General features: G+C 43.4%; 3 protein-coding genes across 3 annotated transcripts in view; 2 read left to right on the top strand and 1 right to left on the bottom strand.

Annotated features, from left to right (window-relative positions):
• The window catches only part of caska (calcium/calmodulin-dependent serine protein kinase a), a 217,587-nt gene that overhangs the window by 69,863 nt on the left and 121,360 nt on the right, over nucleotides 1–26,364 (bottom strand). Inside the window, exon 6 of the mRNA XM_039817259.1 lies at nucleotides 3,207–3,391. Coding sequence (XP_039673193.1) covers nucleotides 3,207–3,391 — 185 coding nt within the window. The remainder of the gene's footprint in view (nucleotides 1–3,206; nucleotides 3,392–26,364) is intronic.
• On the top strand, nucleotides 6,986–13,344 carry LOC120569690 (probable G-protein coupled receptor 34). Its single transcript, XM_039817700.1, has 3 exons — nucleotides 6,986–7,391; nucleotides 9,998–10,595; nucleotides 12,588–13,344. The coding sequence occupies exons 2-3, from the start codon at nucleotides 10,021–10,023 to the stop codon at nucleotides 13,168–13,170; spliced, it is 1,158 nt and encodes a 385-aa protein (XP_039673634.1). The 5' UTR covers nucleotides 6,986–7,391; nucleotides 9,998–10,020; the 3' UTR covers nucleotides 13,171–13,344.
• On the top strand, nucleotides 17,236–21,983 carry LOC120569688 (probable G-protein coupled receptor 82). Its single transcript, XM_039817699.1, has 4 exons — nucleotides 17,236–17,466; nucleotides 18,332–19,161; nucleotides 21,298–21,438; nucleotides 21,541–21,983. Exons 2-4 carry the CDS (start codon nucleotides 18,337–18,339, stop codon nucleotides 21,781–21,783), a joined length of 1,209 nt encoding a protein of 402 aa, XP_039673633.1. The 5' UTR covers nucleotides 17,236–17,466; nucleotides 18,332–18,336; the 3' UTR covers nucleotides 21,784–21,983.

Genomic DNA, 26,364 nt, shown 5'->3' with positions numbered 1-26,364 from the left:
AAACAAAAAAAAAAAAAAAAAAAAAAAAAACATTCTGTAAAAAAAACAAAAAAAAAAAAAAAAAAAAACAAAAAAGTAGCTCATGGATCAAAACCACATCCTGACCCTAAATTTCCTTTCCCCCCCCTCACTCCTTCACTTTTCCATCCCCCCCCCTTCCCCTTTTCATTCCCCACCCCCCCCATCACCTCCCCTCCCCCATCCCCCCATCCCCCCTCCCCTCCCCCCCATCCCCCCACTTCACCTCCCCTCCACCCCACCCCCCCTCCTCCCCCCCCCCCACATCCTCACCCTCCCACCCATCCCCCCTCCCCCCCCCACCCCCACATCATCCCCCCCCCCCCCCCTCCCCACCCCCCCTCCCCCCCCCCCCCACCCCTTCCCCCCCACCCCACCCCCCACATCCCCTTCCACCCCCTCCTTCCCCCACATCTCCCCCCTCCCCCCCACCATCCCCCCCCCCCCCCCCCCCCCCCCCCCCCCCCCCCCCCCCCCCCCCCCCCATACCCCTTCATCCATCCATACCTTCCATCATCACATACATCCATCATCCTACCCCACATCACCATACCCATCATCACATACCCCATCATCATCCATACCCATCACCATCCCCACATCCCCATACCCTTCACCATACCCCCACATCATCACACAAAAAAAAAATAAAATAAATATCCTTCACCATACCCCCACATCATCACATACCCTTCACCATACCCCCACATCATCACATACCCTTCAACCATACCCCCACATCATCACATATCCTTCACCATACCCCCACATCATCACATACCCCCACATCATCACATACCCTTCAACCATACCCCACACATCATCACATACCCTTCACCATAACCCCCCACATCATCACATATCCTTCACCATACCCCCACATCATCACATACCCTTCACCATACCCCCACATCATCACATACCCTTCACCATACCCCACATCATCACATACCCTTCACCATACCCCCACATCATCACATACCTTCACCATACCCCCACATCATCACATACCCTTCACCATATCCCCCAACATCACCATACCCTTCACCATACCCCCACATCATCACATACCCTTCACCATAAACCCACATCATCACATACCCTTCACCATACCCCCACATCATCACATACCCTTCACCATACCCCCACATCATCACATACCCTTCACCATACCCCCAACATCACATACCCTTCACATACCCCCACATCATCACATACCCTTCACCATACCCTCCACATCATCACATACCCTTCACCATACCTAGAGATTGGCATGGTTTTATGTCAGTTAGCCTAATAGCTGGTTTGATTTGCATTGAGAGATGATTTTATGGAAAGTACCCCATGCCAATCTCTACGTATGGTGAAGGGTATGTGATGATGTGGGGGGGCTATTTTAATTAATTTCTTCAGTGTTCAGATATAATTAAATATTTACTAAAATGTGAGGGGTGTACTCACTTTTGTGAGATACTGTATATATACAGATGAATATACTGTACAGATGATTACGGGATGGCATATTGCACAGGTCACAGTAAGATGTACAAAGTCGCTTTTTCTGAAATGTTTGTCACATTTCGTGACAAAACATTTCATTTTTTCTATGTTTTTGTCGCTTTTTTCTTTGATGGCTGAGTTACTTTTTTGGGGCTTGACGTCGACCGAGCTGTAAGTAAGAAGACCATGGGAGACATGCAATAATACAGTAGAAGATGTTCGACTTTTTCTATGAAATAAAAGCATGTAAATAAACTATAAATGTCAATGTATAATCTTATCTTATTTTCCAGTGTGGCCCTGAGTGAAACAGAGGTTTTTTTCTACCACGTCCTGTCCTTATCAGCTCAGTGTGAAATCAGCTGCAAGTCATCTGTTCTTCTCTTTTGTACCTGATAAGGGCGTAACTTTTGGGTTCCACTTTGGGGTTGTTGAGATGAACACAAAACACTTCATTACGCCTATGGTGCCTGGCATTTATTTTTTGCCTATATTTGTTCACATTAGGGCAAAATCGTGCCATTAAAAAACAATGCCGAAAATGAGATTTTAAAGGTTCCTGTCTGCAGTGTACCCATCGATGTACAGACAACTAGCACTGCATTACTTTGATACTGAAGCTAAAGTTTATTTAAATTAAAATATGTGATGATTTTTAGGCAGGTTCTCTGATTTCTAGTTGGATTTCATAGGCCTTTTATTCGTGATGGACAACAGAAATAAAGATATAATCGGGAAGCGGAAGTCACACTGAATTATAGGTTTGTGTATGATTATGTATGATTTTTGACTCAAATTCACTCCACACGGTATATTTGCCCCACATTTCTGCCTCTGCACCCCCCCTCAGGAGGCTCTTTAAACATCCACGTCTATTACCGATAACATCTCGATGGTTGAAAAGCTGTCTGGAACGATGGGTTCAATTATTGAGAAGAACAGTGAATATTTTATACCCCACGTCCCCCCTGTAACATTAATCCCATCCAAATATCCACAAATATGTCCAAATTTCGTTCACAAAGGTCTAACATTTTTAGCCTAGAAATCTAGACGCACCCTGGCGACCAAGGGTCAGTCTAGCAACTCTCCGTTGGCTTGCGAGCTGGAAAAACCAAACTCTGGTCAGGCCAATCACATTGTGTATAGAGTCGGTGGGCGGGGCTTAACATAAGTGACGGCAGAGTTGCGACGGCTCCGCGTGAATTCCCTGCTACTTGAAAACAAAGAAGATGGCCGCTGCTGCTGCTGGAGAACAGCTGTCTTCTGGAAGACTTGGAGTTCAGCTTTTCTTTGAGAAAAGAACAAAGAACGACCCTGAAGTCATTCTTAAAAAAAGGAAGATGTGTTTGGAGTTTAAAGTTGAATCTATCTACTAGCGCTGCTCTGATTGGTTGTAGCGCTATCCTATTGGAGAGGGAATTCGAAAGACAACAGTTTATCCTGCCCCTCGGATTGAGCCCTGACCAATGGGGAGTTCCCAGACCCAACATCTGGATGTGGGTCTGGCTTGTCAGGCTATCCTGTAACATTAATCCCATCCAAATATCCACAAATATGTCCAAAAATGGCTTCATCCTGTTTGGAAGATGAACACCATTTTTTAGAATTTCGAAGTGTTTATTAAGTCTCGGGTATGCTTATTGAATATGTGTTGCTGTATGTTGTGTCTGAATGTGCCTTTCTACCACAAATAAAGTCCCCTCATGTAAAAGACAGTGTGCTTTTGATTTGGACTGATCCGAGTATGTACGGTTGTGTTTGCTGTACCTCCGGCCACCAGTCCCGACTCTCCGAGCTGGATGGCGACTCCGAAGCCGCCCAACTTCACCGGAGCCGAGTTCTCTTTGGACGCCAGCAGCACGCAGTGAGGCTGAGAAGCAAGAGGACACAGAGACATGATTTAACGCTCACATTTCTTTCCCAATTAAAGAGCGACACCCTCCTATAAATAACAAAAATCACATGTGCAAGACACGCCCAAACCCCCAAATTGTCACCCAGCACGACCTCACACACAAACCCGCACCGTAGGAGGATCAGAGCAGAGGGATGTAGTATCTTCAGCAGAATGTCACTTTGAGTTAGTCACAATTCAGTCAATTCATACGGTTTCTCAAGTTTCGTTGCTAACCAAGATCATTTCCTACAAAAGTAAACCGCTCGAGGAGAAATTAATCAACTTGCAATTTGATTATTTGGTGATCTTAAAATGTTAAAATGTCATTCATTATATATATATATATATATCTCATTGGAAAACAGACAACCCAATCCAATTAGTTTTTATGAAAATATATTCTGTATTCCTCATTGCAAAGACTAAAAACACACACACACACACACACGACGTTCCACTTCCGGGTTTGCTCCGTTGCCGCAGGATATTCCGACGAGTGCGTGTCTTTTCGCCCGATGTCCGTCACCTTCCTCTTTCTTTGTGTTGGCATTTTTAATCTCCGTAGGATTTATGAGGACTATGGTTAACTGCTCTTTTATACCCGCAGCCATTTCCCTCTTCAATACGGGTCAGGGGTGGAGTCATCTTTGCACTCTTAACTACCTTTTTTTTATTTTATTTTATTTATTTCTTGATTGGTTATATATTTCTTGTCTGTTGAGTGAGTGTGTGTGTGTGTGTGTGTGTGTGTGTGTGTGTGTGTGTGTGTGTGATGAGGTTTTTTAAAGGTTGGCTGTGTAGTCAGTTTACATGGGACAACGTCTAAACCAGAGCCACTACACTTCAGGTGTGTATGTGTGTGTGTATGTGTAGCATGCTGTGTGTGTGTCTGTGTGTGTGTGTAGCATGCTGTGTGTATGTGTGTGTGTGTGTGTGTGTGTGTGTGTGTAGCATGTGTGTGTGTGTGTGTGTGTGTGTGTGTGTGTGTGTGATATGAGGTTTTTGAAAGGTTGGCTGTGTAGGCTAGATAGTTTACATACAAGGTCTAGACCAGAGCCACTACACTTCAGGTGTGTGTGTGTGTGTGTGTGTGTGTGTGTGTGTGTGTGTGTTTGTGTGTGGTTTTTAATGGCCTAATTCCCTTCAGAGGGGGGTAGAGAGACAGTTGCCCTGTCAGTGGAGGAGATAAAGCACTCCGGGCGCTCTGAGATGTTTTTTTACCGCGACACACACCAACAGCACCCAAATCCGATCCTTACTTACTGCCTTCCTCCTCCTTTGAAGAATCTGGTTTTATATTCCTGTGTGGGGAATCTCCTTAGCTGCTCTGTTTTCCACCGCTGACCTGAATCCCCAAGTGTTTATTCTATCAGCTCTGCGATTAATCAGTATGCAAAATCTGAGTGTGTTATGTGACAGATTACATCTCACACACACACACACACACACACACAGACCAACGTGACATTTTGATTGTGGATTTTAGGCCTGGGTCTGGCTCCCGTCTAAGATGTCCATCTGTAAAGAGTAACAGGTACAAGTACTCCTTTATACCTGCAGCCTTTTCCTTCCTGAATAAGGGTCAGGGCAGGAGTCAGGGTTTGGTGATGTAATGTAATGGATGCTGATTGAACTTTGGAGGCTGATATGCACGTTGTCCTACCCTGTGTAGGTCACTTTGACGCTGCTATCCATGCACCTTGTACTGGTATTTATGTGTCCTCGTACTGTTAACGGTTGTGTTCCAGGTTTTTACTTTTGTTCAGGCTTACTCTAAAAAGGTAAAGGTACTTTATTGTCACATACACACACATATAGCGAAATTCATTCTCTGCATTTAACCCATCCCTCAAGGGAGCAGTGGGCAGCCAATCACAGCGCCCGGGGTCCAACTCCAGATCTGAGCCAGTGCCTTGATCAAGGGCACTGACTGGAGAACCTAGTACATGTTTTCTGATGGTGGGGGAAACTGGAGCACCCGGAGGAAACCCACGCAAACATGGGGAGAACCCCTCCACCCCACCTCACTCTGGACTGCGTGTACGTATTGCACACCTAATCGCCCTTATGGGACACAAATAAAGTTGAAGTTGCTCCTCAGATCTCTGCAGGGTAAATCCAGACAGCTAGCTAGACTATCTGTCCAATCTGAGCTTTCTGTTGCACGACTATTTTACAGCGGCTCCCTGCGGAGCTTGGCGATGCGATTGGTTTAAAGAAATGCCAATAAACCAGAGTTGGTTTTTTTCTCCCATCCCAGAATGCTGTGTGGAGTAGCCAGACCTTCCTCCGCTCCGCAGCGTGTGGATGGTCTGGCAAAGCGAGACTAGGGACTTCTTGTCCAAAGCATCAAACACAGTGTCAAAAAAGCACCAAAACATAAAAAAGGAGCCCAGAAACAAGTCAAAAACGTCACAAAAAGCATCAAAATTGTCCAAAAGGTCCAAAACAAGTCAGAAAAAAGTCAACAATGTTGCAAAAAGCAGGAAATTTAAAAACTTGAAAAACACACACTAATGCCGCCTAGCATAGCATATATAGCATCGAAGCTACGCTGGGCTTTCAGGGACTTCTTGTCCATGTTGGTAAAAACTGACGGTCAATCGCAATTAATACAAAGTTTTAACATGTTATAATACATGACGTGCAACAGCACACAGTTATCCTAATGTTTTACAGACACGTGAAGTGGTCGAAAGGAAAGTGTGAGGATACAGAGAAAGCGCCAAAAAAAAGGGTAAAAAATGTCCAAAAGGCATCCAAAATGTCGAAAACAAAAACCAGTCGAAAAGTCAAAAGTACAGGAATAAGCTTAATAAACATCGGAAACTTTGAAAAGAATGTCAAATTAGTCCAAAAAAACGCGCCAAAAAAGTGGCAAAAACTACACACAAAAAAACAACCAAATACGACGAAAGAAAAAGGTAAAAATGTCGGAAAAAAACAGCTAAAACATCACAAAAGCACAAAACAGCGCCAGAAACCTCTTATAAAGCGTCAAAAACTTCATGTGTCAAAAATGTCAACCGAGGCGTCAAAAAGTGCCACAAACGTAGAAAAAAGTAGTAGTACTGTACTGAAAGTATAGTACACTAAATACAATTTTTAAACTTTCACTCCTCTGCTGTTTAACTCGTGTAAATCTTGATTTTGGGTCTGACACACACACACACACACACACACACACACACACACACACACACACACACACACACACACACACACACACACACACACACACACACTGGAGGATTTTATAATACGATGATTACCATTCGACCCTGGGCCTACACATTTAGCTCCATCGAATGTCTCCTGGGTGGCAGTTTAAACCTGGCCTTGCTTTAATTACTGAGGCCATACGCTGGTATTTTGGGAGCCTTTTTCTTTCACAGTTGGCTACACTCCGCGGATACCTCCATATTATCATCGGAGCCCAAAGTGGAAAGCACAGTGTGTTTATACAAGCGGAGCATGCTCTGTGAATCCACTGCTCGCCCTCATGTGTGTAATCAGAAGGTCTGAAATAAGCCCTGCCCTTCTTTTTCTTTCTATCTCAACGTTCGTTTCTGCACAGTAAAAGGGAAGGGGTTGACCACAGCTTTAAGTTTTCTCTTTATAACACCAACACATTCTGCACTTCAGCATTTCTCGGTATACTTTCCGCAGCACCGCTGGGGAGAGGAAACAAAAGGAAGACCCTACGCAGTTATGCTCATATTTGGACTGAGAGATAGACAGCTGCAGAAAGTTGAACACACAATGACTGAAGGAAAGGGTCGAGCACTTTATGAGGGTCGCAAATTTTGGATAGTTTGTCCTACACATTAAACTCAAAAGGGGGTGGTGGGGGGGAGAATACACTGGAGTGACTCTGATGGGAAGGAAAGGACTGCGAGAAGTGATCCTCCAACAGAGTTTGTGCGCAAGAAGAAACAAGAGCAAACATCCGTTAATGGACTTCAATGACTCGGTGAGTACTTTGACAAGTTCCACTTTGAAGTATAAGCAGCGTCTCTGAAACCGGCTGCAGGATAAGTGCTACGTGCTGTGAGCAAAGCAAGCGGCTTTCCTTTTAATGCTTTTTCAGTTACTGATCTTTTGATATGAACCGACATGTCTGGTTGTTCGACACACAAAAAAAAAATCTGAGAACTCATGAGGGTTTGTGCTTCTGTAAACTCGTCCTTTTACATTATTCATAGATGATTTCACAGAAAGTTAAGACCTCTTAACTCGTAGAGAGTTATAACAATTAGGGCTGCAACTAAAGATTATTTTCATTGTTGATTAAGAGCTGTAGGGATTAGACGACTAATTGATTAATCCATCCACAGAAAAATACTATGCAGAAGCAGAAGACCGCAAGGTTTTTCTGAGCGTTAACCACAGAGCATATGCATGCATAAACATGCAGGGTTAGCCACCCACCCACCCACCCACCCACCTTCCTATAAACCAACCAACCTTTGATCATAATCCCAGTTGACGCAGCGATATACAGTGCTGCTCCTGAGTATAAGAACCCATGCTAAAGTTGACTAAAAAGAGGAATAAAAAAAAACATGTGCCTTAATTGAAAAAACAAAATAGGAAAATTCCAACCTTTGAGGACACCAATTTTCTTTGTGAATGAATAATGTATCGTAAATAAATAAATGTTCTTCCTTAAAATACAGGGGGCATAAGTAAGTACACCCCTATGTTAAATTCCCACAGAGGCAGGCAGATTTTTATTTTTAAAGGTCCAATATGTAATATTTGTACTGTAATAAATCCAAAAATGACACCAATGCCTCATCAGATATTAAGGAAACATGTTAAGCTGAAATACTATCTTTTCTGACAACAACGCTAATGTCAGTATTTTTTCTTTTTGAAATTTACATTCCATGACGGAATGTATGTTTATGTTTTGATCTGTGTGTTGTTATCAACGGCCCAGTTTGACAGCCAGGCCGGGTTGCCAGATATACCTGGAAAAACGTAAACCCAGTGCGCTACAGCTGTAACGGTAGTACAGCCATGAAAGCAGCAAACAAACGAACAGGATCAACGGAGATAGATTCTACCCGACCTAAAAAAAACTGTTGCGTGACCAGAGACGTAACAACCCCCTGGTAAATATTGGAGATGTATTTGAAAGATGGAGACAGCTTAGATCCCAAAAGGACGCTGAATTGGCTTATTTCCTCCTGAACAGGTAAGCATTAGCCTGACGTGGTCCTACTCAGATTCTAGTCAGAATGTGAACTTCCCGACCTCGAATTTTGTGGGCGGGGCTAAGTTCGGCTGGCATCCAGGCTAGGTAAGCATAGCTTCAGGCTAATTTATCACAGCCACTAGGGACGGGCATTTTATGTCATTTCAACATTTGTGTACTCACATTGAATTATATAGCTAGAGTACCCGAGTTGGTTACTCGCAAAAACAATTGAGACACAGCCAGTAAAGTGATCCCGACTGGTCCTGGCTAACGCCGCCATGCTAACCCTGCTAACGTTACCGGGAGGACCAGGCAAGCGGGCCATGGCTGTTTACAACGTGTAGTTCCAACCCGGTCTCACGGCAGTTCATGTAAATATCAACGTAATTCGTAATCTATTAATACGTGTTCACGGAGACGTTTTTCTCGTTTTTTTACGTTATTTTCTCGGGGAAAGGACGCCGAATGTCACGTTATTTTCTCGGGGAAAGGACGCCGGGAGGCGGCCGAAAAGGGACGACTCTCCAGTATTTTGAATTGGTAGTGCAGTAACTATTTTAACCGCTAGCTGCCAGTATTACATACAATATTACATATTGCACCTTTAAAGGCCAGTTATTTCATGGATCCAGGATACTATGCATCCTGATAAAGTTCCCTTGGCCTTTGGAATTAAAATAGCCCCCCCACATCATCACATACCCTTCACCATACCCCCACATCATCACATACCCTTCACCATACCTAGAGATTGGCATGGAGTACTTTCCATAAAATCATCTCTCAATGCAAATCAAACCAGCCATTAGGCTAACTGAAATAAAACCATGACAATCTCTAGGTATGGTGAAGGGTATGTGATGTTGTGGGGGTATGGTGAAGGGTATGCCTGTGATGCCCAGGGAACTTTATCAGGATGCATAGTATCCTGGATCCATGAACTGGCCTTTAAAAATAAACATCTGCCTGCATCTGCGGGAATTTAACATAGGGGTGTACTGACTTATGCCCCTGTATTTTAAGGAAGAATATTTATTTATTTACGATACATTATTCATTCACAAACAAAATTGGTGTCCTTAAAGGTTGGATTTTTCTTCATTTTTTCATTTTCTTCACAAAAAGAAAATCCTCCACAATACCTTTAAGCATGAGTGTGTAAACTTATGCTGAGCACTGTATCTACAGATCAAGTGAACATGTTTGGGTATGCTCAGATGGGACACTGCTCATATATGACATAATCATAATCATTCATGCTTATTTAGGGCTAATTCATACAGCTGGACAACGCAAACCTGCCCATGACGCAAACAACTCCTTAAACTGTACATCCAACGTTCTTCCTATGTTGTTTTCTTCCCATTTTGTAGGACTGAGGATCGCAAAAACCACCATGACTAAAAACATCTCCACTCCGTATGCCACAACCACCTTCCAGACTCCCAACAGCTCCCTTTGTCTCACAGAGAGCAGCGAGATGAACTTCACCGCGAACAACCAAACCTGTCTGAACGACGGCACGCTGCGGAGCCTGCTGGCGGTGTTCTACACTGTAATCTTCGTCGTGGGTCTCGTTGGGAACCTGGTGGCTCTGTGGGTTTTCTTCTTCGTCGACTCTAAGAAGAACTCGGTGCGGGTCTTTCTCATAAACACAGCTTTCGCGGACCTGCTGCTGGTGGTGTGTCTGCCGTTCAAGATACTCTACTACAGCCGCGGAAGCGTCTGGACGCTGGGTCCCACGCTGTGTAAAGTCGTGGGCAACCTCTTTTACATGAACATGTACATCAGTGTCACGGTGCTGGGGCTGATCAGCGTGGACCGCTACATGAAGATCCATCACGGCGCGCGGAGTCAGCACAGACTGCGGTCCACAAAGTGGAGCACCGCGCTCTGCGCCGTTGTCTGGATTGTGGCCTTCGCTGTGATTTTGTTGTTCCTGGTGTCCAAGAATCACCTACAGCAGGACAGGTTGGTGACACCTAGAATCAAACTCTTGGGTGTATTTATTGGGGCTGGGTATTGGAACTAGATTCCTTTTATGAATTGACTAAAATAACTCTGTATCAAGTAGCATCTTCTCCAGTCAAACGATACCTGCATTCGATACTTTTTGTACCCAGATTAGAGCTGCGACTATTCGACTATATTTACAGTTGAAATCCTGAGTCGTTTAAGTGGATCTATTATATACCATTTTCAGGTTTAAAGTTGTATTTTGTGATTCTACTAGAACATGCTTTAATGCCAAGATTACAGCTATCTGGCAATAGCACGCAGCTACTGTTGTTAGCAGTGGACACTAATAGAATATTGCCGTTAAAAGCTTCCAAACCAAATACTAAGTCATCGAAATTGCTAAGGAGTAATGTGACCTGAATTGGGGATACTTTTGGGGATTGGGGAGAAACATTGGCAGCCAAGAATTACATATTTTACTGCAGTCAGCATGTAGCTACATGCAACAATGTAAACACCACAGTAGCTTAAAGGTCCCAAGACATGGTACTCTTTGGATGCTTTTATATAGACCTTAGTGGTCCCCTAATACTGTATCTGAAGTCTCTTTTATATAGACCTTAGTGGTCCCCTAATACTGTATCTGAAGTCTCTTTTATATAGACCTTAGTGGTCCCCTAATACTGTATCTGAAGTCTCTTTTATATAGGCCTTAGTGGTCCCCTAATACTGTATCTGAAGTCTCTCTCTTTATATAGACCTTAGTGGTCCCCTAATACTGTATCTGAAGTCTCTTTTATATAGACCTTAGTGGTCCCCTAATATGGTATCTGAAGTCCCTTTTATATAGGCCTTAGTGGTCCCCTAATACTGTATCTGAAGTCTCTTTTATATAGACCTTATGGTGGCCCTAATACTGTATCTGAAGTCTCTTTTATATAGACCTTAGTGGTCCCCTAATACTGTATCTGAAGTCTCTTTTATATAGACCTTAGTGGTCCCCTAATACTGTATCTGAAGTCTCTTTTATATAGGCCTTAGTGGTCCCCTAATACTGTATCTGAAGTCTCTTTTATATAGACCTTAGTGGTCCCCTAATACTGTATCTGAAGTCTCTTTTATATAGACCTTAGTGGTCCCCTAATATGGTATCTGAAGTCTCTTTTATATAGGCCTTAGTGGTCCCCTAGCTGTATCTGAAGTCTCTTTTATATAGACCTTAGTGGTCCCCTAATACTGTATCTGAAGTCTCTTTTATATAGACCTTAGTGGTCCCCTAATACTGTATCTGAAGTCTCTTTTATATAGACCTTAGTGGTCCCCTAATACTGTATCTGAAGTCTCTTTTATATAGACCTTAGTGGTCCCCTAATACTGTATCTGAAGTCTCTTTTATATAGGCCTTAGTCCCGTTCCCCAAATACTGTATCTGAAGTCTCTTTTATATAGGCCTTAGTGGTCCCCTAATACTGTATCTGAAGTCTCTTTTATATAGACCTTATTGGTCCCCTAATACTGTATCTGAAGTCTCTTTTATATAGGCCTTAGTGGTCCCCTAATACTGTCTCTGAAGTCTCTTTTATATAGACCTTAGTGGTCCCCTAATACTGTATCTGAAGTCTCTTTTATATAGACCTTAGTGGTCCCCTAATACTGTATCTGAAGTCTCTTTTATATAGACCTTAGTGGTCCCCTAATACTGTATCTGAAGTCTCTTTTATATAGACTATATGACTCCAGTAGTTCCTGCCTGGCTGGAGCAGATGACCAAACATAGAAGACCTGCTCGATGTTACGGGACACCGAGCAGAGCGTTCAGAACAGTTGGAAATCTGAACGTTTTAGCTCACGAGGATGTCTCTGAAATATGTTTATCTCATTATTTGACGTATTGGCCATGTTTAAGATGAAATTCCAACATTAGGACATTATAAATATGACAGGAAATACGAAAAAGCACACTGCATTAGTCAGTTTGAGCTGACATATGTTTGCCGTTTCCAGGTGTTTCCACTACAAGCAGCTCCTTGATGCAAAGTGGAAAGCCTACATCAACATCTCAGTGCTGGTCTTCTTCTGGCTCGTCTTCGTCGCTCTGATGGTGTCTTACGGAAAGATCGCCCTCAAGCTTCGGAGGACGTCACAAGAGAAGCCCGACCTGCCCAACGCGTCCCGCTATGCCCGAACTGCCAGGAAGTCCTTCTTCATCCTCTTCCTCTTCACCGTGTGCTTCGTCCCCTATCACACGGTCAGGGTGTTCTACATCGTAACGCAGATCACACACACGTCGTGTTTCTGGCAGGGCGTCGCCGACAAAGCCAACGAGCTGGCTTTGCTGCTTTCAGCCCTCAACAGCTGCCTGGATCCGGTCATGTTCTTCCTCTTGTCCTCGTCGGTGAGGAAGGAGGTGCTGCGCTTGGTGGGCAACGTGTGCTGTGCGCCAGATTTGGCTGGAGTGAGCGGGAGCAGCTCCACGGCGGAGCAGGACGGCAAGACCAGCAGGACGGACAGGGGACAGGCTAACGTCAGCTATAGCAGCCATTTGAGGGAGAGGACGGTTACTGAATTCTGCCAGGCTGGTATGTAAAGCTACTCCGAGACACGGAGCCTCCATCTTTTCCAAAGGACGACATGACAGTAGTCTACATCGACAAGGTTTCACTTCCGGGGTTGCTCCGGTGCCGCCGGAAATCCAGCCGGATGTCCCTCATATTGGCCGGATGTCCGTCCCCTTCCTCTTTCTTTGTGTTGGCGTTCTAACCTCCGGTGGATTTGTGAGGACTATGGTTAACTGCTCCTCAGATCTCTGCAGGGTAAATCCAGACAGCAAGCTAGACTATCTGTCCTATCTGAGTTTTCTCTCGCACAACTTCAACTAATTAAAGATTTTTCTTTTGGCCCTTTTTTTTTAGGCCTTTATTCGAAAGGACAGCTTAGACATGAAAGGGGAGAGGTGCAGGTCGGAATCGAACATGCGGCCGCTACGGCAAGGACTGAGCCTCCGTATATGGGCTACCAGGTGAGCTACCCAGGCACCCAACTAAAACTATTTTGAACATAAACACGTTTCACCAAAACAAGTTCCTTCCCGAGGCTATTTTGAAGCATCATTGTGTCCTGTGCTTAGCGCCGCCCAAGACGATTGTGATTGGTTTAAAGAAATGCCAATAAACCAGAGCACGGTTTTCTCCCATCCCGGGATGCTGTGTGGACTAGCCAGACCCTTCTCCGCAGTTGTCAACTATTAAAGTAATTGAAAAAACTATTTTGATAATTGATTAAATCGGTTTGAGTCATTTTGTCTTTGAAAAAGTAAAGAATTGTCTGTTTTTCAACTGCTTAAATGTGAATATTGTTCTAGTTCCTTCTCTCCTCTGTGACAGTAAACTGAATATCTTTGAGTTGTGGACAAAAAAAAAGACATTTCAGGACGTCATCTTGGGCTTTTTGGGAAACACTGGTCCACATTTTTCACCATTTTCTGATATTTTAGAGACCAAACAACTGATCGAGAAAATGATCAAGATAGGTCGATAATGAAAATAATCCTTAGCTGCAGCCCTAATCTACAGGGAACAAACATGTCAGGTTTAAACATCCTGTTGATTGTCCTGTCTTAGCAAATAAACAATATTTATGTTAGTTACATGAACTTGTACACTGTGTCATTTTGCTAAAACTTGCAATGTTAATTGATGTTAACCATTTCCCTTTATCTTAAGCAACAACCCCTCTATTGAGCTCAGGGTGAGATTAGAGCTGGTGGATAACCGCAACAATTCAAAAGATCACCTAAGCCACTCTCTGGGCACTATGTTTATCTGCACCAAATATCCAGGGGCGGACTGGGACAAAAATTCAGCCCTGGCAATTCGGTCCCTTTCCCTGCCCAATTTCAGATGGGGACATTATTTGCGTTATAATTTCAAAAACCAGCCTCACGTTAGATCATGGCACCAGCAGCATGAGGCGTATTTACAGGCTTTCATAATGAAATAATACACACACTGGAGCAATTCATAAAACCTTCAAATAAACCATCTTAGAATAGAATGGAAATGCTTGCACATTTAAAACATATTATTACATGCTTAAACACCCCAAACACCAAAGTATGAAGACATAGCGGACAAGACGCAAGCTTTTATTTTGAAAAGTAGAAGCCCGACGCCAGCAGACGGGAGACTCCAGGCTGCAGCCGTACAGTCTTGCATATTTTAGTCAAACTAGTGTGATGCGCCAGAACTGCCAGATTGCAAGACCGCCTATGGTCGTGACCATCCATCAAATAGTTGAGATATTTCAGTTTCTGGACCCAAAGTGGTGGTGAGACTTTTTGTAATTGAGTTGCATAATAAACTTAAAGTGTAAAGGCTTAAAACCTTTAAACATACCTTTTTAAGTTGCTCTACAATACTAAGCTTCTATTTACATTATTCATATATCGTCATGTTTTATTGTCAAACATACATGTGGAAGGCACAGGGAATCCACAAGCTTACCTGTATCTGTGGATGGCTCCCATAGTGGCTACCTAACAGGCCAGTAAGCATATAATGAATGTTGTAGAGTTTGTTGTTGTCTTTTGCAAATATGCAGATTCATCTTTGCTAATAATATGTTGGATTCATGTTATTTTCATTTTTAGGAAAAAACAAACAAAAAAAAAAAAAAGTATTATAGTAAGTAAGTAAGTAATTTATTTGATATAGCACCTTTCACAAAGTGCTTCACACAAAAGACATTTGATTAAAATACAATAGGATCCAAAACAGAAAATAAACAAGCAACAACAAATGCAGTTCCAATGAGGATTAAAAGAATAAAACCCCAAATTACAAACATTAGACAAAAGCGGAACGATCACCTTTAGTCTTTAAATGAGTGCATGGGACCACCAGTAGTCCGTGGTTAGAGGACCTGAGTGACCCGTTAGTGATGTACGGCTGGAGCAGGTCAGAGATATAAACAGGCGCCTGTCCATGCAATGCTTTATATGAACTAGAACTAGAACCTTAAATTGGATCCTGAACTTTATTGGAAGCCAATGTAACATGGATAACACAGGAGTGATGTGTGACATTCTGTTGGACCTGGTCAACAGCCTCGCAGCAGAATTTTGCACTAGTTGCAGACGGTCCTGGGATGACTTGCTAAGACAAGTGAAAATGGAGTTGCGGTAATCAAGCCGTGATGAAACAAAACCAAGAACGATCATCTCAAGTTCACCTTGCGAAACCACGGTCCTAAGTTTAGCAATGTTTCTCAGTTGAAAGAAACATGTACGGGTCAGTGACTTGATATGTTGGTCAAGAAACATATTCTGATCAAATAGAACACCAAGGTTTCTAAGATTGGACTGTACCACTGAAGAAAGGGACCCCAAAAGATGAACAACTTTGGAGGCTGTAGTATCCGGAGCAACAATAAGGTCTTATCTTCATTAAGATGCAAGAAATTGTTTGCCAACCAATCCTTAATGGAGGACAAACACTTGAGCAGTGCCGACACTTTGTTAGTTTCCTCCGGCTTAAAAGAGACATACAGCGTAGAAATGATAATGTATATCTCCAAATTGCCTAATTATGTGACCTAGGGGAAGCATATACAATGTAATAGCAGTAGTAGTATAATAAGTAGAAGAGTCTGTAAGAACTACACACTCAGCAGCACTATACAATTGAGATTGCCAAAGAAAGGATTTGTGAAGTCAAGTACGGCTGAAATAAAAACAAAAAGGACCGATGTGTGACCCTCCAGACAATCAGAGTGCCATTTTTCAATCAGGCAAATTTGAAGGAAAGAAAATGCGGACTAATGTACAGCACATCAAAGCCTGAACTTTTTAGGAGAAATTAGGATGATCACAAGCTCACAGAGGACCCAGAGGACCTTTTACTGAGATGAAAGCATCAGGCTTCACTGAGAGAACCCCCATCTTTGTAAATGTATTTTTTATATGTAAAAAACATGCGTCTAGACTTTATACTGTTTTTACTAGTTTTCAAAGCGTATACCACTGTGGTAAGCAGTGTCCTTTTATGAAAGATCAGTCATAGTTCAATGTGTCAGTCAAAACTAGATTGTGAAGAGAGGAAAGAGAGGAGCTCTAGACAACACACCCAACTCTCTTTGCCTCTCAGCTAGAAATGAAACAACAGCGCCACCCCAAGGCCGAACAAATACACACAGCGTGAAGAAAGGTCAGCAGATTCTCTGGGTGTCACTTCTGTGTAGGTGAGACTAAAGGCGGGGGGGAGAGACCGAGAACTCGTTGGTTGTTCTTTTGCTATCTGGTTCTTTCAGTCGGTAAGCCTGGTCCGTCAGAGGGTCAAAGTAGTGGAATTCAATCCCAGACCATTTCAGACAGAATTAAACACATACAGTCTAAGTATTTTACCAAACAGCTAAGGGTTCGGACAGACCTGGCCCCCCCAAAACAAAATCCTAAAAGGAAAACACTGATATGCATTATATATATATATTTTTAAAAACTTGAAGAGGAGGATTGCAAATTGTACCCTTAACTGCACACATAATAATAAAATGATGCAGTGCACTGCTGTTGTCGTGCACTTAATGAAATGCACAACCACAAGAACCACGTCTTCAGTTTCTATTCTCAAGTAGTACGCTACGTGGCTTTCATCAACACATACAGGCATAAGAGGAAGAGGAAACAAGTACAGCCCATGTGACACCAACACAGCCACAAACAAGAGACCAGCTGTGAAACATGAGCCTCTAGTTTCATCAGAAGCCGACGTTGAAAAAGCTCTGCGTCGAGCCGGCTGTTAACGCCTGTTTCTACCTTCCTCTGGGAATACGTAACTTGAAGGAGCGCCGCCGTTGTTGGATGATCTCGACAGGGCTCCTGTCAAAGGTATGTGTGTTTAACGCTGACCGATCTGGGTGGGATGCTGATATGGATACTGCAGCACAACTCATTTCGCATACGTGAAGAAGGTTCGGGAGATTTCGATGACTTACACAGAAGCATTTAATGAACGCTCAATTGAGGAGAGAACTTAGCAGGCAGTACAGTTTTACCACCATGTGTTATTGTGCCATCCCAACTCTCTGAAGTTCCTGTCTTCCTGAAGGCGTATTTAAATGAATGAGGGGGGGAAACACCAGAGCAGGAGGAATGAGGGGAAACACCAGAGCAGGGGGAATGAGGGAAAACAGCAGGGGGGAATGAGAGGAACACCAGAGCAGGAGGAATAGGGGGAACACCAGAGAGGAGAATGAGAGGGAAAACCAGAGCAGGGGGAATGAGGGGTGTAACCAGAGCAGGAGGAATGAGAGGGGAAACACCAGAGCAGGGGAATGAGAGGAACGAGAGCAGGGATAAGGAGGGAAACGCCAGAGCAGGGGGGAATGAGAGGGAGAACGCCAGAGCAGGAGGAATGAGAGGGGAAACACCAGAGCAGGGGGGAATGAGAGGGGGTAACACCAGAGCAGGGGGAATGAGAGGGGGAACACCAGAGCAGGAGGAATGATAGGGGGAAACACCAGAGCAGGGGGAATGAGAGGGGGGGAACACCAGAGCAGGAGGAATGATAGGGGGAAACACCAGAGCAGGGGGAATGAGAGGGGGGGAACACCAGAGCAGGAGGAATGATAGGGGGAAACACCAGAGCAGGGGGAATGAGAGGGGGAAACGTAGCAGAAGATGTTCCTTTTTAAACCCTAACCTAGCGATGTAAAGGTAACTCTCTCTCTGTTATTTTCTCGTGTTGCCACAGACAAAATGGAGAATCCAACGTACACCTTTCCATTGGATAACGAGTCCCAGTCCTCTTCTGTTCCTCCACTCTGCCCCACCGCCGCCACGCTCTTCTTCCTCCCCTCCGTCTACACCCTCCTCTTCCTCACCTGTCTCCCGGGCAACGCGCTGTCCCTGTGGGTGTTCCTGCGGTGCATCTCGGCCGCGTCCCCCATCCACGTCTACCTGTCCCACCTGAGCGTCTCCAACGTGCTGCTGTCCCTCACCGCGCCCTTCCTCGCCGCCTACTACGCCCGTGGCTCCGTCTGGACGCAGAGCGGCGTCCCGTGTCAGCTGGTGCTGCACGGCGTCACGCCGGTGCTCCACATCAACGTCTACATCAGCATCATGATCCTCACCTGGCTGGCCCTTAGCCGCTTCGCCACGCTCATCCAGCACACGCACGCGTCGCGGCCGAGCGGCTGCGCCACGCTGCTGCCGCACGGCTTCTTCGCCTGTCTCAAGCGGACTTCCTTCGCCAGAAGGGTTTGTGCGGCGGTGTGGGTGGTGGCGGTCGGCGGCGTCGTGCCTGTGACGGTTTACTACTCGGTGAACGAAGCCGCGAGCGACGACTCTGCCGCGAAGGGCGCATGTGGCGAGGTGTGCTACAACCCTGCGGTGGAGATAGGGGGCGTGCGCTCCGCGACTGTCGCCGTGCCCGTCATAACCCTGTTCTTCGTGTTTTACCTGCTGGTGCTGCTGTCCCACATGACGGTGTTGAGGCATATCCGGCGCTCTCGTCGCAGCACGAGTGTCACCACCTCCCAAAGCCTGCTGGGAAGGGTGTTCCGAAACATCGCCGTCATCCAGGTGACTATGGGTTATATCTCTAAACTCCAAAATAACGACTTTAAAGTAGAGCTGGGCGATATGGGAATAAATGAAATATCACGATATTTTTAACCAAATACATCAATGTCGATATTGCGGCGATATTGTAGGGTTGACTATTGATAATCACCAATAACGTGGATACAACGACTGAGTGGGGTAAAGGCAAATATGAAAACAGCTAGTAAGTCTGGTGAGTTCAGAAAATGACATCACTTTGCCGCTAGGAATGGGTACCGAATTCAGTACTTTTTAGGCACCGACCGAATTGCCTGTAAAAGTATTGAGTATCAAAAAATGCCTCGTCATTCAATTCCCAATTTCAAAACGTGAAAGTAAATCGTAAAGATGAGTAAATCTCATCAGTGTTAGCGAGCCAATCAGCACGCAGCATGCTTCGACCAAGATCTAATAACGTCTGTGATTGGCTGTCTAACGTTACACATCGTAGAGACACGCAGGGGAAAACTCTACGCTACACACAGACGGACTCACGTAGTAGGAGCTGAAAAATAAAATGATAAGATTTCTGTTGTTAATTTGTTTAATAAAATTGGTATCGTTTAGGAACCGTATCGACATTTTTTGAACGATACCCAGCCCTAAACGCAGCCTTTAAAACATGGAAAAGACAACACTTGTGTCGTATCACAATTATACGATATCCAAAATGTAAGACGATATGTACCCTTATATATCGATGCCACTGTAATATCGATATATTGCCCAGCCATACTTTAAAGTGGTTTTATTGCATTTTTAATCATAACTAATTCCAATCTCTTGGGTCAAACATAAATCCATAACATAAAACCGATTAAGAGCTGCCAATATTAAGTGAATCGCCAACTATTTCTATAATGGATTGATCAGTTTGAGTCATTTTTAATGGAAGAGGAGACTCTTGATGAGGGTCCGGAGGAGCCGGAACGTTAGTTTTCTGTTAATAAACACGGTGATGCTATAGCAATAGCAGAGTGCAGGATTTTTTTCCCTTTGTTCCAAGTTGATGATATTTTCCAACGCATCAGCACAGAAGAATTTTTGGATGTTTGAGTTGTTTCTTCCAAATAGTCTAAATTTCTCCGATGTCAGCTTCTTAAATGTGAATATTGTTCTAGTTCCTTCTCTCCTCTGTGACAGTAAACTGAATATCTTTGAGTTGTGGACAAAACGAGACATTTGAGGAAGTCATTTTGGGAAACAGTGGAGGTGTGTTCAGGTGCATTCTGGGCGTGCTGGTCTTACAGGGAGGTGTGTTCAGGTGCATTCTGGGCGTATTGCTATCTTGAGGTGAAGAAGTGATCGCGCCATTGACCAACAAAAAGCTGGTCTGAAGTCAGTAACGCAGCATTTCATTGTTATTTTAACAGCAAATTAGTAAAATGCTCCTAGGCTAATGCACAGCGTGCGCACACTATGCTTGTTACACACACAGGGACGCACAGCAGCACACACACATGCAAAAGATTACAAATTAAAATATTACGGTGCAAATCCTCCATCATAATAGCAATGCTCCAAGGTCCAAACGCTCCTGGCTTTTAAAGGGAATGGGAGATGATCTCTGATTGGTTTATTGCATGTTACGCCGAAAACACACCTATGAATTAATGAAGACACCGAGTACAACCCTTTAGAACCATTTTTTCCGCTGTCTAAATGGCAAAAGTGGATTTGGACACGCCCTAAACGCACCTGCACCATGCGCTTCACGCAGTGCGCTTAGATCGTTAAAATAGGGCCCCTAGTCTTTTTGTGTCCTCTTTGTAGTCATTTTGAGTCATCTGTAGTTGCTATGTGTATGTTTTCAGTCATTTAGTGTAGGGCAGCACGATATGAGCAAAATATGCGGTAACGTCGTTGAATATTGTAATAACGATATTATTTACGATAAACAGATATTAAAGTGTTTTCAGCTTTTGCTGCTTTCAGTATTCTGCTAAAATCCAACAAATTGCTTGTTGGATTTAAAACAAATGAAAGGAAATGATTTCCAACATTCATTTACTGCCCAAATTTGAACATTGCAGTTGAATTGAAAAGGCAGCACTAAAAACAGAATATCCTGTACATTTCTCTCTGCTTCCCATAATAAGAGCCATCTCCTCTCAGATTGTCCTTTCAGTTTGTCTGCTGCCATACCACATCTTCAAACCCATCTTCATTTATCTGGCTCATTACCAACATCAGCTCAAGCATTCACCCGGCCCCAACATCTGCAGCCACTGTCATCCACTCTCCACCTTCGTCGAGGTGACTTAATATCCACCTTAAAGCAAAGAGATGTCATTCTTTACTACCTATACCTAAAGGAGTCAACTGTATGATGACGGGTTTCTCTTCCTCTTCCTCTAGCTGAAGAACTGCCTGCTGCTTCTGGCTGCGCTGAGAGCTTCGACTGACCCTTTGATGTACTTCCTGTTGGACAAGACCTTCCGCCATCAAACCCTCAGACTTTTAAGGTGTAAACAGAACAACCCTGAAAGCAGACCGATGTGTTCGCTTACAGGAAGTGGCAATCAGAAGGCCGCGCAGTTGGTGGATGCGAATGTGGCCAACAACACTACGGCGGGTGTAAGCCAAGGAAGTGTTTTGTAAAACTGCAAATCTTTCTTTTGAAAGAATCCTGACAATGTGCCGCCGCTGCGATGGTCTAGTTGTTGATGAATATGAAATATTAGGGCCTGTCAATCATTTTTTAACCGCGATTAATCTCATGCGTGTCCTAGTTAACTCTCGATTGATTGCATATTTTTTAATCTGTTCTTTAAAAGGTGCAGTAGGTAGGACTTATAAAACTACCTTTCTGTCATATTTGCTGAAACTGACCCTATGTTTCAGTAGAACTACATGAAGCAGGTCATTAAATAAAAATCCAGCTCCTCTGGCTCCACCTACAGCCTGGAGTAGGATTTGCAAAAATCCACCACTCCCTGTTCAGATGCACCAATCAGGGCCAGGGGAGGTATCTAACTGCATGTCAATGACTGCTCAGGCACACACATTCATTCTCCCTTGTGGGGGGAGGGGCTTAGGAGACCGTTTTGGGCTTTAGCAGAAAGTGGGGGAGGGACTGAGAAGTTGTCGATGTTCAAATATTTTGGCTAAGTCCTGGATCTTCGCAGTCCTACCTACAGCACCTTTAATGTACTTTTAAAATAAATATTTTTAAATTTTTTTAATGCTCAAGTGATATTTGAGACTGGGCACACTCCGGCCGTACTCAATTCACATCGACAGTTCATGCAAATAACTTAAGTCTTGTGGAGAGAACCATCTGGAAGGTAGGGCTGTACCGAACACCATATTTATTTATTTTTTAGCTTTTGAAGCTTCGGTGGCAGTGGCGGGGGAAACCAACATTTCCAACCGCACATGAATGCAGCTTTATTTCACAGAAAAAAAACAGAAAGGAAAGAAGAAGCTAGAGACCTGTTGTTACATAAACTCCACGGTAGTTCAGTGCTTGGGTTTCATTTTTTTTACCTTCATGGTGTTTAAAACTTTTGTAGCAACGACAGCGGGCAGAGATGTTCCCTGTTACCGTTAACGTTACGGGACTCGCACGCCGCGATAATGACCGACAAGTCTGATAGCGGGTTAACGTTACACGTTTGTTCCCATGCAGGTTGACGTCGGGTTGCGTTTCTCCAAAAGTTGAATGGGAAACCTTTTTGCTGCAGGCATGTGTTACGATAATTCTTTATCAAGGAATGGACAGAATCACTGAAATTGTCTCAAAGTCTGTTTACTTGCAAGTAGAGTCAATTTTACAGGACTCACAGCAAAGTACAGAAAATTACCCCCCACCAAGCCTTCTACAACAGCTTTTTCTATGAGTGAAAATGAAGTCGATATTGTCTCCCACAAGGTCAGGAAGCGGCTCCCAGGATTTCTATCGTGAAAACGTCAGCAGTATTTGGGCTTTCTATCATGCAAACAGTTTAGTATTAACAGGAACAAGAAGAGTTGTTTAGTTTTTCTAATAGCATTCAAAACAAATGGATAAAGACCTGCGTTATTGCCGGACTGTCTATAGTAACGTGTGTGCCAAGGCACCGGCTGGCGGCCTTGGCATTATGCATTATCTTTACCTTTATTAAAATCGCCTGAAACGACACCAGGCTGCTACAGTACAACCATACAGACCTCTACAAACATCTGAGCGCTTGCTTGTAGCAGACATTTAGCAAGCAGCTTAATCCTGACAAAACCCCAGAGTGAATTTCAGCCTGCACGCACGTTTTTTTTTTTTTTTAAATAAACGAATATTCGAATCCCAAAATTGAAAATTCGAATGCCTACCCATCAAACGAATATTGGAATATTCCGATCCAGCCCTACCGGAAAGGCTTTGAAACTCAACTTGCAGTTTGAAAGAGCCTTCTCTTTATCCATTTCTGCTCAAGGAGCTTTGTTTCTGCTAGCCATCCACTCCCGTTTCATGGGAGGTATTATACAGGCTTCATATGCATTTTAACCAATACTTTTCCATGACTTTTTGGCAAATTTCCATGACTATGTATTCCTGAAAATGTCAGTCGACATTATACAATAAGAATAAAAATGTGTGTTAAAGTTTACCCTCAGAGGTTTAACTATAAAATAAATGATAATGTCTGTGGTTCATAGTGGGATTCATCATATCGCTCCCCGAATACAACGTTGAGGTTAAGAAGACGTGAAAATACATTTATTAATGACGCATTATTAAGCTGTGTTAAAAAAAATTCCATGACTTTTCCTAAACTTTCTGGGTCTTTTTATGTTTCCAAAACCTTTCCAGGCCTGGAATTAGCATTTTTCAAATTCCATAACTTTTCCAGGTTTTTTTCAAAACGTATGAACCCTGATTATAAGACCCGCTCCCCGTTCCGCTGCAGCTTGCAACGTTACTGCTGCAGCTTACTGGGCAAAATCACAGGACGTGCGTGCGTTAAAGTAAATCAGTGGCGTTAAAAGGGATTTGCGCTAACTCGTTACTTCCGCGTTCATTTTGACAGCCCTAATAAATACATACATTGCAATGTCCCCCGGTCGGATTCTAGCGGGGGCACTTTTTTGTTTGCATGGCGCTCTCGCTTTCACAAAACCCCCCAAAAAATAAAAAATGTATATCATCTATGTGGAACAAAGCAGTGTCATTTCCAAGTCTACAAGGAAATGTTTGCAGAGCGCCCGTCATGTGCTAACAGCAGACCAATAAATATTTGATAGCCATGTGTCACAAACCCTGTTCAGTAATTGTGTGTAAATTATTGAAGAGGGATGACAAGAGTGTGCACTCGTGTTTGGAGCAGAAGGTGTGCGAGACTGTATTGGGAGAGCTTTCAGGAAGACAATGTTCTGTGAAGTGTGGCCCCTGCAGATGTGTGTATATCCCCCCCCCCCCACCCCCGAGGGGCCTGGGGTTTTTCAGACTGAAGCAGACAGCCGAGAGAATCAGACACCCCTCTAGTGTAACCACACATAACACACACAGGCTAGAGCAGTGTTTCTCAAATGGGGGTACTTTGGAGGACTGCAGGGGGTACGTGAGATATTTAACAAAATGTTTAATAGTTACGAGGCTGTTGTCCAGAACATTGTTCCTCTTTATAGCGAATTTTTTTTTTTCCCCACCAAAAATGTGACATTTGTGTCGGCTTCTTTGGACCTAATCTTGCCTTCCTTCCTTCTACTGTCCTACTTTTTACGTTTCTCGCTTTTTTTCTTCCTATGTCACTGTTTTTTAAGTTTTTGATACTATTTTAACCTATTCTTGCCTTACTTCCTTCCTTCTACCATCTTTTTCCAAGTTTTTGTCTTTTTTACAGTTTTTGTCTCTTTTTCTCATCAGCATTTAGCATATCAGCGTTTTTTTCAGGTCCAAGGCTGTTGTTTAGTAAATCTATTGCTGACAGCGCTGTACTGTTCCTCTTTATATAGACTTTTTTTTTCTACTGAAAATGATTAGCGCTTAAAGAAAAAATTCATAAAAGGGAACATTATTGAAAAAAGTTTGAGAACCACTGGGCTAGAGGAAGGAAAAACACCCAGCCAAACACAGAGAAATGGAGTTCCCCCTGGGTGGGGAGATGGCACAACGAGGAGAGGATAATAACGCGTGATGTGCTGAGCTCCGGGCCGCTGTGTGAGCCTACGGGCCCGGGGGGGGGGAGAGAGGGGGACGCGGCCAAAAGTCTTCTGTCCCGACACGTGAGACACGCAACACATCTCTAATGATAGCGATGTGTTAATGTGCACAGGAGCAGCAGCTGACAGCAGCTCTGGTCACAGTCATCATTTTCTCATTAATTCTACCTTATTTCCCCAACAACCCATCCGCCATTAATCACAATGTTCATTTTTAGGACTCCGTCCGTAGATAAACTGGTTGCTATGGACGCTGAACCAACAGACGGAGCTATAGCATGGTGTTTGAATCGCGTGTGTTAACATGGTCATGAATATGGCGGTTATGAAAATCATGTTATTCATATCTCCATACAGGCTCGCTGACAGCTGTCTGCTCAGAGCTCATCCACCTCTCTCTCTCTCTCTCTTTTTTTTTTTTTTTTTTTTTTTTTTTTTTTTTTTTTTTTTTTTTTCTCTCTCTCTCTCTCTCTCTCTCTCTCTCTGCTTCGGGAAAATATTTCAATGTCTGGTCATATATAAAACTACGCTAGGAGCACACTCTCATACAAATTAAATAATATAAGACCAGCTGATTTCTGCCGGGGCCACTGACTGCAGGTCTTTTCCTATCTCGATAATGATACATATATAGCACCGATATAGCATGTTTTCTGGGAATTCAATAAATAAATAGTCTTTGTGAAATAACCACGTGGTGAAGCCTGTTTTACTCCTGTATTAAATACTTATTTATATATATATTAAAATATTAGTATTTTCTCATTTTATTAAGAACTTTAGTGCAAAAATGGATACAATATTTAGGATCAGAACATAAAGCAACTTCCAGATGACTTGTTGAATATTGCCATAACACAGTTACTGCTGGTTTCTCATCATTACGATATATAGTCTATAATATGTATTCTTCTATATTGTTTTGACAATGTATATTATATATATATATATATACACATACATACATACACATACATATATATGTGTGTGTGTGTGATTGTATAATGATATCGCCAAGCCCTAGCTGCTTGTAATATAATGTAC

This window comes from Perca fluviatilis, chromosome 12 (genome assembly GCF_010015445.1).
Source record: "Perca fluviatilis chromosome 12, GENO_Pfluv_1.0, whole genome shotgun sequence".
Lineage (NCBI taxonomy): Eukaryota > Metazoa > Chordata > Actinopteri > Perciformes > Percidae > Perca > Perca fluviatilis.
This window is presented reverse-complemented; position numbering and strand designations above follow the sequence as displayed.

Coding starts and splice junctions, on each gene's coding strand:
- LOC120569690 (XM_039817700.1), top strand. CDS start 10,021: ATGACTAAAAACATCTCCACTCCGTATGCCACAACCACCTTCCAGACT. Junction 10,596..12,587: donor AATCACCTACAGCAGGACAG/GTTGGTGACACC, acceptor TGCCGTTTCCAG/GTGTTTCCACTACAAGCAGC.
- LOC120569688 (XM_039817699.1), top strand. CDS start 18,337: ATGGAGAATCCAACGTACACCTTTCCATTGGATAACGAGTCCCAGTCC. Junction 19,162..21,297: donor GAAACATCGCCGTCATCCAG/GTGACTATGGGT, acceptor ATCTCCTCTCAG/ATTGTCCTTTCAGTTTGTCT. Junction 21,439..21,540: donor CACTCTCCACCTTCGTCGAG/GTGACTTAATAT, acceptor CTCTTCCTCTAG/CTGAAGAACTGCCTGCTGCT.